General features: G+C 40.6%; 1 protein-coding gene across 3 annotated transcripts in view; it reads right to left on the bottom strand.

Annotated features, from left to right (window-relative positions):
- REPS2 (RALBP1 associated Eps domain containing 2) overlaps positions 1-15,565 on the bottom strand; it is a 134,882-nt gene that overhangs the window by 12,626 nt on the left and 106,691 nt on the right. For all 3 annotated transcript variants that reach the window (XM_053308777.1, XM_053308774.1, XM_053308775.1), the window contains one exon: positions 4,435-4,518. In XM_053308777.1, the coding sequence (XP_053164752.1) occupies positions 4,435-4,518 (84 nt within the window). The remainder of the gene's footprint in view (positions 1-4,434; positions 4,519-15,565) is intronic.

Here is a 15,565-nt window from a genome sequence, read left to right on the forward strand (position 1 = left end):
ACTAGAATGTTCTGGATTAGAATTTCATAAAATTTCTCTGGGTCTAATGGGTCTACAGTTTACTTTAACTGTATCTTCATCCCTAGATAGAAACCATTGGCATGATGATCTACTAGGAACATCTTCTGTGTATATCTTTTGGTGTAAATGAGAGTTATGCAACACCATATTTATGCTGTTAACTTAAGGAAAACTAAATTAACTTTTTGGAAAATAATAAAGTAACAATAGGACTTATCTTTATTTTAAAGGTTAAATTACTAAAGACCAGGAGCAGTGAGTACTGGTCTTAACAGGACTAAGAAAAACAGGTTGCTCACCTGTAACTGATGATCTGGAAGAGATCCGTCGACATCCATAAGAATGGGTTCTGCGCCTGCGCAGAGACCACGCGGTAGCCATGCCTCAGCTTGTTGAGGCATCCAAGCCCTGCCCCCACGCTGGCAGCGTGTTATTTAAGGGCAGGCTGGGCGCCATCTTCCTCAGTTCTTTGGACAACCGCCGTGAAGGACGACCATCCAGTTATGAAGGTGAATTCATCAAGGAAATATCTGGATAGGGAACGGCCTACGCACCTAGAGTAGCCCTACTGCAGAGGGGTGGTTTGGGAGGGTCTTATGGATGTCGACGGATCTCTTCCAGATCATCAGTTACAGGTGAGCAACCTGTTTATCTGGATCAAGATCTGTCGAGATCCATAAGAATGGGTGTCTAGCCAGCTCCCCCAAAGGAGGAGGGTGCAGTAGTGGCTATTGTAACACCCTTTTACGAACACTTCTCCCAAAGTTAGCCTCTGCAGCAGAGTGCACATCCAGCACATAATGCTTCACAAAGGGTATCTCTGTGGACCACATAGCTGCTTTGCAAATGTCCTTGAAAGATATCCCTGAAAGGTGTGCGGCCAAGGAAGTATAGGCACAGGTTGAATGGGCCTTGATAGCTTCAGGGGATGTTTTGCCCTGTAAGTGATAGGTAAATTTGATGAGATCGACCAGCCATGAGGATAATCTCTGCCTGGTGATGTTGGTGCCTTTCTTTGAGCCCTTGTAAGCCACGAAAAGGCGAGAAGATGTGCGAAAGTCTTTGGTTCTGTCCAGGTAGTATAGTAACACCCTGCGAACGTCTAGTGAGTGCATAGATCGCTCCAATGCGGTTGAAGGGTTCCTGAAGAATGTGGGAGGACTATATCCTGGTTCAGATGGAAGTCCAAAACAACTTTGGGTAAGAAGTCGTGGTCCAGACGCATCAAGACCTTTTCTGGAAAGAATCTAGTGAAGGGCGGATCCACTCTCAGCGCAGTCAGCTCGCTCACCCTTCGTGCCGTTGTTATGGCAACCAAGAATGCAGTCTTCAAAGAAACGAGCTTCAGGGGTGCAGAGGTCATGGGCTCGAAAGGAGCCTGAGTTAGCGATGAGAGAACCAGGGAAATGCTCCAAGGTTGGACTGGAGCTCGAATGGGTGGATATATATTAGAGAGCCCCTTTAGGAAGGCCTTACTTTGTGGATGTGAGAACAAGGTCTTCCCTTCCCAGCCAGGATGTTTAGAGGAAAGTGCTGCCAGGTGGACTTTCAAGGAGACGTTTGCCAGGCCTTGAGACTTCAAGGTGGTCAGATAAAGAAGAACATCCCATATAGAAGCATGCATGGGGAGGAAACCATGTGATCTTGTCTAAATCTTGAATCTGCGCCATTTGCTTGAGTAGTTGCGTCTGGTGGAAGATTTGCGCTGATTAAGCAGGATACGGTCTAACATCCGATTAGCCAGGCGGTGAGATGGAGAGTCTGCACGTCTGGGTTGAAGACTACTCAGTTGTCTTGGGATAGGAGGTCCGGTACTTGAGGGAGATGAAGAAAACGACCCCGTGATAGTTTGAGTACTTGAGGAAACCATGGCTGGCGGGGCCACCAAGGTGTTATCAGAATCCCCGAAGTAGGTGAGGCCAGTAGCTGGGCAACCACCCGTTTGATTAACGGATGTGGAGGAAACATGTAAGGTATCTCCCGGGACCAATCCAGTTGGAAAGAATCCCCCAGGGACTGAGGATCATGTCCCACCCTCGAGCAGTAGCGTACGCATTTCATGTTCAAGGCAGACGCGAAGAGGTCTATGGTCGGCTGAACCTAGCGGTCGAAGAGGGGAGCTATACAGTTCTCTTTGAGGGACCATTCGTGATGACGTTCCAGGAGAAACATGCGACTGAGATCGTTGGCCAGGACGTTGTCCAGACCCTTGATGTGTATTGCCATGGGTGTGACTTGATGCTGGATACACCAATGCCACAGTTGAACACTTAGGGCATACAAGCTTCGAGACACAGTCCCCCCTTGGCAACTGATGTATGCCAGGGCTGTTGTATTGTCGAGTTGCACTTGTACCACTTGGTTCTGGACGAGGGGCAGAAAAGCTTGCAGTGCTTGGAAGGCTGCCAGTAATTCTAGAAAATTGATATGAAGTTGGGACTGTGTCCGAGACCACTTCCCTTGCGTTCGATGACCTTTGCAGTGAGCACCCCAACCTTCGACAGTCTATGAGCAGATTTCAACGCTGAAGTCGGTGTCGTAGAAATAGTGTGCGCTGTCGATGTTGAAGCGGAGGGGTGTGATGCTGGGCGGGCTGGCGTTGACACCGGGACCAATTTGGTGGACTTCGACCAATGGGGCGTCGATATCGAGGGAGGTGCCGACGCTGACTTCGCAGGTGATTTTGACCACGAAGTCGGTGAATGCGGCTCGCCCGGAGTAAAAGGACTTAAGACGTCATCATAAATGGCGGCCCTCAGACAAAGCGCTCTATTCTTGCGTGTTTGTTTTGAAAATGACAAACATATCTGACAGGTTGAGACACTGTGCTCTTCTCCCAGACATAGTAAGCACAAGTCATGTAAGTTATTTGAGGGGAGCTTGGCTTTACAGCCGTCGCACCTTTTGAAGGACTTTTCCTCCTCAGTCATGATGGAGCACGCAATCAGGTGGTCAGGGGCGTTCCGAGTCAGAAAAGCCAGTCAAGCTTGTCAGCCAAAAATGTGGTCAATTTACTGAATCATAGATCGTCAGCCAGTCCAAGGTCATACACAGAATAATTAAAGTTTTTTTTTTTTTAAAGAAACAGATGAACTCATGGAGGAACTTAACTGACAGGAGGCGGCAGACCAAAGTCTAAACGCTATGGCGGTCGGAAAAGAACTGAGGAAGATGGCACCCAGCCTGCCCTTAAATAGCATGCTGCCAGTGTGGGGGTGGGGCTTGGACGCCTCGACAAGCTGAGGCATGGCTACCGCGTGGTCTCTGTGCAGGCGCAGAACCCATTCTTATGGATCTCGACAGATCTCGATCCAGATCTAGCCTCCAGGTCAAATGATTGGTTAGCATATTTTTGACATGAAAGAAGCAAATAGGCACATGACTAGAATCATTTGGTATTCTAAATAAACAAACCATTTTCTACAACTGCTCAAGCTTGCTATTCCTTAGCAGCCCTCTTTCTCACATTTCTTGTTCTGCCCCATTGCCACACTCTTGGAGAGAACCTCTCATCACTCTCTTCGACTAAGGGCTTTCAGGTCTCTGCTGTATTTTGGCCAGGAACAATGGCAAAGTACAGGGTGGGAAGCAGTTCAGTATTATGAAGAGATCTATTTTATTTAGCCATTTAACTATAATTTTTATTTGTAAAAGTAATTTATAAATAAACGTGAAGAGTGGGAATAATTGTGAAGAGTGGCAACAATTCCCACTTCTTTCAAATCTTCTCAGGCTCTCAGAGAATCAGTCTCAGAGAATAGGATAAAATCAATGATAACCATATTCCACAAAAACACTGTTGCTAAATAATAACTGGCATCCCACGCCCACCCACTCCTATCTCCTCAACTGGAACTTTCTGCTGTTTCTCTAGTTGAAATTTAAACTCTCTAGAGCAGCAGAGGCAACAAATATTGGAGGATTAATACAGGACTAAAAATGACTCTACTAGCTGGCCTGTGGTAGAACTGTGAACATTCTAGTGGGGCAATACTCTGGTCTAGATAGAGTGAGTATTCCTTGTATTTACTCTGCAATAAACCAGTTTGTGAACTTTTGTTGACGTGAAATAATAAGCACCAACAATAATGTAATTTATGAGAGAATCTTTGGAAGGAGAGAGTGGAACCTATGTTTTTAGAACCTCCATGCCCTTGCTATGGCTGTGGTATAACAGAAACAGGACTAATTTTATTGTTTTCATTATGAAGCTGAATCATCTATTGCTTGTAAGCCACTCTGAATACAAATAGTGCTACTCAAAGTCTTGTTGATATTCGTGAAGGAAACCATAGAGGATAGCATGAAGTTCTTTCTAGTGCTCTGAACTCCAAGAAGGTGCTAACCATCACCCTGATGAATTACAATGAAAAGAAACTCAGTACAAAAGAATTCTAGATCCTCTGGCCTTACCTTTTTCACGGGGCTGCTTTCTTCTTCCTGTAATGAGGTTCTGTTTACTGGCAAATGTGTTTCAATATCAGGTTCCTGTCCCACCTGTAATGATATTTAAGTCACTGTTAGATCAAAATTGCTCATAATCTGCTGTCTATCTATAGAAAAGTCAATTTCCAACATTCCATCACATTTTAGTGTAACCAAGAAACAGGACAGGGCTATGTAGACAGCAGGAGGAATTATTTTCAATGGCTGGGAAGCAGATTCATCCCTCACCCCACTGATGTTCCTGAATGTATCTCTCTCCTATGTGAGTGAATGGCTGCCATTCACTCAGATGAGGAAAACAAGTGGTTAACTTGTGGGCACTGCTATACTGAGAGCAGAATCTGCTTCCTACCCCTAACACGGGTTGGTCTGACTTGACAGTGATTCAGTAGTAGACTGCATCTTCTCTTCCTCCCACACAAATGATCCTTGTATTATACAAGTTCTCCCTTTGTACACACAATACCCATAATTATCATGGGCATTTTCTAGTGTATAAGGAAGACAACAGTTATAATCCATTGAGCACGACTACTGCACAACCTTCAATCATTTAAAAGTAGCTTCGGCAGACAACAGAGGTTGTCCACAACATTCCTTGTAGCTGGTTAAAACAAATTCTGATTCAGACGTATGTACAGCAATTTTATCTAAGTATGAGAAATCTGAAGTTTTTATCTGGGTTTTTTGGTTTGGCCACACGGAGTTCATTACTTTCAGGAATAGTTTCAGTTCCTGACATTTGTGGGCTTCATTGGCTACAGTCTTATGCACAGACACATGGAAGGCAGCACCACTGAGTCAGTGATGGGACTTGCTTCCAGCTAACTCATAAGTGGTTCAGGGCTTGCAGCACTAGCATGTTAAGAAAATTAAAATAATTGAGGAGGAGCATTCCAAGGAGAAACAATTTCTATTCCCATAAAGTGCTAGTTCAAGTTCTTAAGATCACATTCTCAACAGACATGCTGTAAAAAGGCAAAACTGCCAGTGAACATGCATCAAATGAAAATGAAATTAAAATGCAAGGAGAGAGCCAATTTGGAAGCAGTCATCTTTTGCTTATGCAAAGAAAGCAGCCCCAGTTAAGCAAAGTTGTATGAGAAGCATTTTACAAGCCCAACAACTCCTGGGGGGGGGGAACACTTACAGAGTAAGACTCCAACTGTGTTAAGCACACCAAACTGGGTATTTCTGTTTATCCAATGGAAATGGTCCAACAACAGAATGTATTAAATATTCCACTATTAATCCAGTGGAAGTAGCATTGTTTGAGAAAAGGTCACCAGCAGAGCAAGAGGTATAGTATATCTTGCTAAAGCAGAACAATGTTACCGATGGTTTCCCCATTTTACATGCCCTTGGAATCAGAAAGAGGTTTCAGAGAGGCAGGTTCTGGCTAAATGTAAGCTCTGATTCCACCATATTTTTCTAAGGAGGCTGACATTATTCCTAGCAGGTGAAGCAGCTAGAATTAAAAAATTCATTTAATTTCTGACATGTTAGTTATTAACTGTGTCTTTCAATAGTCATCATCATCGTAGTCATCAAATCAAATCAAGCAAGTCACTGCTGCCAGCAGGAGGTAGGAAGCACGCTGCTGCCACAGGGCAGACGCCACTGCCCATGAGAACACGGACTGCTTATGCAAAATTATCTCAGTATGCCAAATATAGTGCATAGCTGTTTGCAGTGGCGTAGGGGCCCTCCCTTTGCCACTGCAAAAAGCCATTCACTATACATGGCATACGAGATAATTTTGCATTTTTTCTACATGATTATCTCCATATAAGAAAAACAGTAGTGTGTAAAGTGGCCCTAAGTTGGCAATTATTTGTAGAAGCAGAGAAGAGCCTATACCAATAACCTTGATATAAAATATATCTGTAGTGTTGGTGGCAAATGTAACTAAATAACTCTAGAACAAGCCAAATTCGCAACTGTATAAAATCATTGGTTGTTTCCCTTCAAAGTGAACTTGGAAGTCTGCCAGAGATAATGATGTTCTAGAAATATGTTTATTAAGATAGATCTGCCAATACATTTAACAATCCTTCAAAGTTAATTAAAAAGAGGAGTGAGAAAGCTCTAATGATTCAGTAAGTTTCTCTCCATATTTTAGCCTACTTTTATTAAGGAAAGTAAGCTTATGAGATCACCCAGCATTGTGTGTGTGTTCATGTGTCTGTGTGTTTGTCCATGTCTGTGTGTCCTGCTATCAACTTTAAAATGCCTGGACCAGTATCAACCAAATTGGGTACAGTTGTAGTGACACATGGTGATATCTCAACAGTGTAGTTTGTGATCATGTTATGCACCCCAATTCAAGATAGTGGACACATGAACGTTTGAGGTGTAACTGGGCTAACTTGTGAACCATCTAAATGATTTGAACCAAATTTGCTACAGCTGTAGTAACACATATGGATGGCTCAAGGGTGTAGTTTGTAATGATGTCATCCACCCCTATTCAAGATGGCAGATACATGAACATTTGAGGCGCAAGTGGACTGCCTAACTGATTTCGATCAAATTTGGTACAGTTGTAGGGACACATAGTGACACATCAACGGCACAGTGTGTGATGATGTCATTCACCCCAATTCAAGATGGTGGATGTGTAAACCTTTTGAGATGCAAGTGGGCGATCTTGTGAACTGCCTAACCAATCTGGACCAAATTTAGTCCAATTATAGGGATAGTCAAAGGAAGACAGGCAGATTAGTTCTTACCAAAACTACATCTACACATATAACTTCCTGCAGTCAAACTTGCATTGTATGCCAGACCAGTGGAAAATACCTTTTCCCTGGGAAAGCCAAAACAAACACAGGAAAGCAGCCAGGTGCTCTGCGAAGTGTGTTAATTCTATCATTGTATTGACAATGTGTCCCAACAGAGTCCTGGGACACATGGGCTGTGAAGCTCAAAAGCACAGACTGAGTACTCCTGATTCTCAAATTAGGCATCTAGCATTGTGCTCCAGATGAACCTGATTGAAAGTGAAACAGAGTGGTATGTAACAGCTCAAATAGTTTTAATTTGAACTGTTACATACTACTCTGTTCACATACCGGTACCACACTGAAACAGTACAGGCAATAGTCCCATTTCTATTCACACTTGCAGCAGAGCACATGCATGTCAGTTTTGCATCCAGTGTTGAATCAACAGCACAGTGTGAGCTGCATGCATAAACTGCACATCTGTGGATATGTACTTGTTCAGAGTTTTCTAAGGATATTTGTACTGAGCTATATTTTAAAACTGAAAACGTCTTCAACATCACAGGGGTGAGTTTGGCTGGTTAACCGAAAACCACCGATGATAGTCCCAGTGAGCGCTGTAAAGTATATTATTTTGCTCAAAAGAAAGGTCAAAAAAGAAAGGATACGGATCTCAGTGAAAAAGGAAGTGAGGGAAACTGGATAAATGGTTTCAAAAAGTGAGATTCCCCAGAGTTGTGTTTGTTTCTGCCTTCAGATTCTGGCCAAGTTTAACAAGCTAACACATTGCAGCTGCATATCTAGCACTCCTCCTCCCTTTTCTATCTGCCTGTCTTATTTGCTCTCTGCAAGTTGTTCAGCTCAGCAGGATTTCTAAAATATGCTTAGCACACACATAGCTCTGCATTCCTGCAAAAAGACAGACAGACATCTAACAGAATGTCACCTAAAGGAAGTTTGAAAGTGTCACAGTGCACACTTTACATAAAACCAAATAAGCAGAACAAGTATAAATTTGTTTCAAATTAACATATAATTTGAGTTTTCCTATAGGTGCAAATATCAAGTGTTCCATAACTGTATTCCATTTATAAGACACTATTACTTTAAACTGTACTTGTTTCCTAAACTGTCCCACCACCACCAAACAACTTTGTTAGTCACTCCATAACATATTGTTCTCTGGGACAATACAATATTCCCGGGACTGAAAGGTGCCCAATACCATTTAGGTCAGTGTTGCCTGTGTTGGTGTCCAGATGTTGGATTACAATGGCCAAGGCCACTGTGGCTGGAGATGGTGAGTTCAGCGATTGTGGCAGGGGTGCTGGAGTTCCAGTGCATCGACCTTTTGCACCAATTATCCTAATGACCACTGGGGCATTGGGAGTAGAGATAGTGAGTAAGGGTCTCCCTAGCTGTTCTACCTGTCTCTAATCTATGATCCCTGGTATGACTCTTCAGATATTTCCTGTGCTGAGTCAGAATCCCTTCTTTTCCTCTTAGAGAGCAGATGGAAACATCTCTCTCTCTCTCCCTACCTATTCATTATGTAGTTCTATAGATTAGGATTAGGTCTTTCCTATCCAAAGTGTACTTCACCAATAAATATGTACAATTTTGATTCTACAAGAATTTCCACGTGTCTTCTCTAAATAGCTGCAACAACTAAACTCTGCATTCTGCTCTGTAATGGAGTGGGTAGTTCTTTAGTGCACTGCTAATTAGCTGGGGGATAAGCAGTACAACCCCCAACATGGGGATGGTGGGAATTGCAGTTCAACATAATCTAGGGACCAAGGCTGGGAATCCTTGATCTAGGCTGACTGCATTAATCATCCTGAGGGATCTTTGCCAGCAGAAAGGTAGTATAAACCTTTTCAAAGAATTATAATACATTAACTTATTCCACACATTCACACCCACACCCAAGCCATTACATATTTAATCTGTCTGATCCTAATTATAAAGTGACCCCTTTTCAGGCATTTCCAGAGATGTCTATCAAACTCAAGAAGAGTCTAGCAAAGCAAGCCAGGTGTTTTTATTGTGACAAAGAATTACTGGCCAGGCTGTGAGCATTCTGCCTTTTGGTACTGTTGTTATGTACTCCACTGTAGAGTGTAAAGCTCAAAGTCAACACAGGACTCAGATGCTAGACAGGTCTTAAGCAAGATAAATAAATATTTTTCTTTCAATCACAACATGATAGATTAACATAACAAATACACCATCTAAACTGGGTGTCATGTCCTTAAAGTGCCACCTAGTGGAAACTGTTGCAACATTACAAATTACAACTGATTATAGAAGCACCCACATTTAGAGTCACTTGTGTAACTAAAATAAATAAAATAAATTTTATTTATTTAACACATTTGTATACTGCCAAAAATTCAAGTCTCTGGGCAGTTTACAACAAAACAATAAAAACAACAGATACAAAGACTAAAACATTACAATTAAAATTTAAAATGTTAAAATGATTAAAAACACAATTAAAACAATATCTAATTAAAAGCCTGGGTGAACAAATGCATCTTGACTGCCTTTTTCAAAGTTATAAGAGATGGGGAGGCTCTTATTTCAGCAGGAAGTGTGTTCCAAAGCCTCAGGGCAGCAATGGAGAAGGCCTAAGTAGCCACCAGATGAGCCAGTGGAAACTGCAGACAAACCTCTCCAGATGATCTCAGTGGGTGGTGTGGCACATAGCGAAGAAGGCGTTCTCTTAAATACCCAGGGCCCAAGCTTTTTAGGGCTTTATGGGTTATAACCAAAACCTTGTATTTTGCCCAGAAACTTATCGGTAACCACTGTAGATCTTTTAAGATAGTAGTGATATGGTCTCTCTGAGATGACCCAGAGACCAACCTGGCTGCTGCATTGTGGACCAACTTCAGTTTCTGGACTACGTACAAAGGCAGCCCCACATAGAGCGCATTGCAGTAATCAAGTCTGGAGGTGACAAGCAGATGTATCAATGTCTGAGGTCGTTTGTCTCAAGAGACAGACGCAGCTGGCGTATCAGCCGAAGCTGATAAAAGGCACCACTTCCAAAAGCATTAAGACATTAGTAACATTGATGCCTAACTCAGGAGTGCATGTGTGAGATTAGAAAGCTCAGGTGAACTCAGTTTCTCTGACACCTGAAACACACCAGTAATAATGTTCCTACCAATGTCTAGGAGACAAAACCTGGATTGATGCATCTGTGTTTTGGGACAGAAACAACTGGCTCACAGCAAGATAGCTCCTGAGTGCTTACCCATTACGACAGTGTCACTACGTGTCGTTAAGTGTGCTTCCATACTGCCTGTTTTTCGACATCACAGTCCCTGTGCTGTCAGCAAGGTGCCATTCACATTTCTGATGCCTTCTTTCAATTTTTATCCTTCCATTTTAGTCCTACAATGTTGCATGGGCATTGCAAATAAATAGCTGTATTTTCCTGTTGTAGGAAGGTGGCGCAAGCTATTTATGTTTTCAAAACAATCCTGCCAAGCTGCTGAACAGCATGTAATCTGGAAAGCGCCCTGTTCACACAAGTGTGAACAAATTGAAGTACTGGGGTTCCTAAAACCTTAAGTCAAGGGAATGGGTGAAAGACAGGAATGAAGTATTTAAAAACCATTCTTTCAAAGGGAAATATCTTTCCATATTAAGGGTTCCTAATGTCGGTGCTTCAAATCTGTTTTTTAGAAAGTTATTTTAAAGAAGCTGGACCTTTCCCCCCCCCTTCAGTGTGTGAACCAAGTACACAACAGAGAAAAACATCTGTTTTTTGTACAGTTGTTCTAGCAGCTGAAAGTGATAGCACAGAAAGAAAACCAACAGGAATGCAAATACAACAAGCTTCCGCGATCTGGCTGTGCTAACTGCTTTTGCAGCCCTCTTCTGCAAGCCTCACATTTTGATAAACTCTCTCTTTTTTTAAAGAGCTGTCTGAGAATCAGCGATAAGGTTTGTGGCAAAGGCAGTTATATATATATATATATATATATATATATATATATATATATATATATATATATACACACACACACACACACACATATATATATACACATATATATATACACACACATATATATACACACACACACACACACATTGCTCAGTGCTTTTATAAGTAATGAACAAGAAGTTGATGGAAATATTATCAAGCTTCTTTCATACGCCTGTTTCACAAAACCAGATTAAGCTAAGATGGAAGGCAGTATATATATTCTTCTCTGACTATATTAATAAAAGCCTTTATTTTTTAAAAAATACATAAAATGTAAAAACATGTATTTTCACCTGAAGGAGAATTTATCAGAGAAGCCTTCACTTTTCCAGCCAGTAAACTCAAGAATAATCAGATAGGTTCCTCTACCTTGACATCTATGTTATTAATTCCTTGTCTTATAGAATAAGGTTAGTATACCTATACCCACTCTATAATAATCCACCTCACATGCATTCAGATGATGGAGCATAATTAACATTATATAGCAATGTATAGTTTAATTATAATCAAAAACCTGAGTATCTCACACATATTATTACAATTTGCAGCACTGTGCAACATATAGCGTTGTCCACAGTAATTTTATAACGTGATGTTTATATTATTTACAAATTGAAGATTATGCAGAGGCACTTTATACTACTACATTTTCAAAATAATAGACATCAAATCCCATATTATTCTGGATTGGAAAGTTAACTCAATTCTGTCATTAGAGGAGTGGCAATTTAAGCTTTGGGAACATGCGTCAATGGCAAATATCACAACATACATAAAGAACAAATCAGAGGACAAATTTGTTTTAATGTAGGAACCATTTATACACTATAATTTGGTACATGGTTTAACATCACATCCAAGAATTGGATTTTCTCTGTAATAAGGCCACAAGTTTTATATTTTCAATTTGAAATGTTTATTTAATTATGTAGATATATTTTTTAACTGTCATTGAACTAGAATTAAATGATAAGAGGTATGCTGGTCTGTGACCATAATAAAGATTGATTGATTGATTGATAAGAGGGGCCATGGTGGAGGAAATGGAATCCAAGTTGATGTATTAGATAACTGTGAGATGTCGTATTTGTTTCTTTTTCCTTGTTTAAATAATATATATATATTCAAAAATCAAAACAAAAGGCATCCAACTCCTCATTATTCTGGGTTTCCATGCACAAAGAAAAAGAAGTGCAAAACCTAGCAGTATGATAGAATTAGCTTGTTTTTCTAAGGAAAAAAGACCGACATACATAGAGAACCTAAGAATCCGCATCATTATTCCTATATCTCTACATTTCTCCAAAATGCTTGAGTACGTTAATGAGTTGTTTTGCAGCTTGCAACAGAGAGTTGCTTGAAAACAAGAGGACAGAAGAAAGACCATTCTCAAGTCAAGGAGCTGAGAGAGAGAGAGACTCCTGCCAACCACCCCCTCTCTCAACTAATACAGAGAACTCTAGGACAGTATTTGATTATTCCATGGTCAGCTTAGGTTTACTCTTGAAAATCTTCACAAGACAAAATCAACTGACAAACCAGTTATCCACACACATTCCCTCAGAAGATTACTGTGCAAAAGAATTCACGCCTTTCCCCCTACTATACTAGTTTCTGCATACTAGTCTGTGGAACAGACTGAACAGACAAGTGGGGTTTTTTGCAGGCAATCAGGGCATGCTGGTCGCCGAAGATGGAGGTGCCTTTTCTCACCATCATTTCGTTTTTCAAGTGTAGGACAGACTTGCTTTTGCTCGCACTCCTATGGGAAATGTTGCTGGCAAAACCTGTTTCTGCTAGCACTACAAACATTCATGTTTAAGCTGTGTGCAATTTTGTTGAATGATTATCATCAGCACCTTAGTCAGTCAGTGTAGACAATACTGAGTTAGCTAGGCAAAATGGTCCCACTCAGTATAAGGTAGCTTCCTATGTTTCGATCACTGCTGACACTATACATGATTTTTCTGTCTTTGTATCCATACAGATGATGGCTTTTGGTTTTTTTTAAAGCTACCATTTGAGGCATGTATTATCTGCACAAGGGTAACACTTATCCTCTACAGCACATAAGCACTCATGCAGCCCTTTTAGAAGAAAAAGCAAAGTCTGAGGCAACCACCTGACATTTGGAGCAATAACCTGCCAATATATAAGCACTTCCCTTCTTTTAAGAAATGTTTTCCTTTGAAGGGCATACACCTCTTCTCCGCAAACATCCTGTGGAACAGCGCCTCTGCCCCCAAAGTGGAGGATATTATCCACTATATTTTACACTGTCCCATCTATGGTGTGATCAGGGAAAAATTATAGATAAATTTAAGGGCTCTGATGCGGAATGTTTGACTTCTCTATTTGCTGATGTGTTTCCATATGTCAGTTGTCAAGTTGCCACCTTTGCTTTACTTTCTTTTAAATTCAGAAATAAATTTACAGCTTTCATAATTTGTCCTAAATTGCAGCATTTCTTTGCTTTACTTGCTTTTAAATTCAGAAAGAAATTTATAGCATTCATAATTTGTCCTAAATTGCAGCATTGGTTTTAGTTTAAGTAGACCATTGAAGTAATTCTATGGTGTGCTGAATTATTATTTTTTCTTTAATGTCACCTCTTCTCCAATACTGTAATATACATCTCCTGTGACTTTTTTTTTAAGGAATGAAGAGCTTCTTATGCAGGAGGGTCCTTTTAAAACTTTTTAATTATCAATAATTTTTAAAAGGTTCACAAACATGTTTCAAATGCAAATACAACAGAGCTTAATGAAAATATTAACAAAAAATGAACATGAAATGAATATTTTACAGAAGTCATAAATAAAGTAATCAGGAAAACTAATGTACAACTAGGATGACAAAAAAATAGTGTCCTTACTATAAATAAAGCAAGTCTATGAACCAATGATGAATAAGACTACTAGGGATGTGCTATTGCCCTACTGATCAAAAGGCTGACAGTGACAAGGAGTTGCAGAAGGAAATCAGGGAGGCATCAAAGAGAGACAGAGCTGTAATATTGGGTGACTTCAATTACCCACACATTGACTTGGTAAATTCACAGTTGGTAATGACAAAGAGGCCACATTTCTAGACACACTGAATGATTGTGACCTAGGCCAGTTGGTCATGGAACCAACCAAAGAGAAAACGACCTTGGACTTAATCCTGCATGGTGTACAGGACCTGGTGCGAGATGACAGTGTCATGGAACCTTTAGGGAACAGTTATCATAGTGTAATCAAATTTAGCATACAAGCATACAATCACCAAGGAAGTCTAACATAGACACTGTGAATTTCAGAAGAAGAAACTTCTCTAAAATTAGGCATTTGGTGAAAAGAAAACTTAATCAGGAGAATCACTTCACTCCAAAATGCATGGCGTTTATTTAAACCACAATACTAAAAGCCTGGTTAGAATGTATACCAAAAAAGAGGAAAGGTACCACCAAGACTGGGAGGATGCCAGCATGGATAACATGTAAAATCAATGAAATTATAAAGTGGAAGAAGATTTCCTTCAGAAACTGGAAGGCCTGACCAAATGAAGAGAACAAAAAGGAACACATATTCTGGGCAAAAGAACTGCAAGGAGATAATGAGAGAGGCGAAAAGAAAGTTTGAGGAACATTTAACTAAAAGCATCAAGGGGGATAACAAAAACTTCTTTAAATACACCGGAAGCAGGAAAGCTGCCAGGGAGGTGGTTGGACCGTTAGATGATGAGGGAGTGAAATAGATTATTAAGGAGCATATGGATATGACAGAGAAGCTGAATTAGTTCTTTGCATTAGGAATGTGCACAAATTGATTTTTTTAAATTCGATTTGTGCCCCAAACAAAACAGCCCTGATTTGTTTTGTGTCCATATCACCCCCTGCCAATCACCCCAGATCCGATTTGTAATTGCTTTGATTCGATTTGGATTCAGATTGATTCAGACCACTTAACAAGGTCCTAGGAGCACCAAATTTGGGTGGTAGGTTTGTCCCCATGGGTGCCACCGACCACCCAAATTTCAAGGAAGTGGGGCACTTGATTGATTTTTAATGAATTATTTTAGGTTTTACTGATTTTGAACCATTTCTGCCATAGGAAATAGTGGGGATTCTACATCGCCATATCCTAACCCTAACATAGATCTCTAGTTTTCATTTTTTTTTAAAAAAGCAAGCTAAGCTCTAGTCCTTGTAGAACTTGAGTTATGGAGCAAAATGTGTGGTCATTATTTTTAAGTGCTCAGAATCTTTGGTGTATAATAACTTTTCCTCATAATGAATCCCTATGAGGATTCATTGCACACCTTCATTTCTTCTGTTCATTTTGACTGTCACTGGACAGTGCCAACTACACCCCACCCCACA

This window comes from Hemicordylus capensis, chromosome 3, assembly GCF_027244095.1.
Source record: "Hemicordylus capensis ecotype Gifberg chromosome 3, rHemCap1.1.pri, whole genome shotgun sequence".
NCBI classification, from domain to species: domain Eukaryota; kingdom Metazoa; phylum Chordata; class Lepidosauria; order Squamata; family Cordylidae; genus Hemicordylus; species Hemicordylus capensis.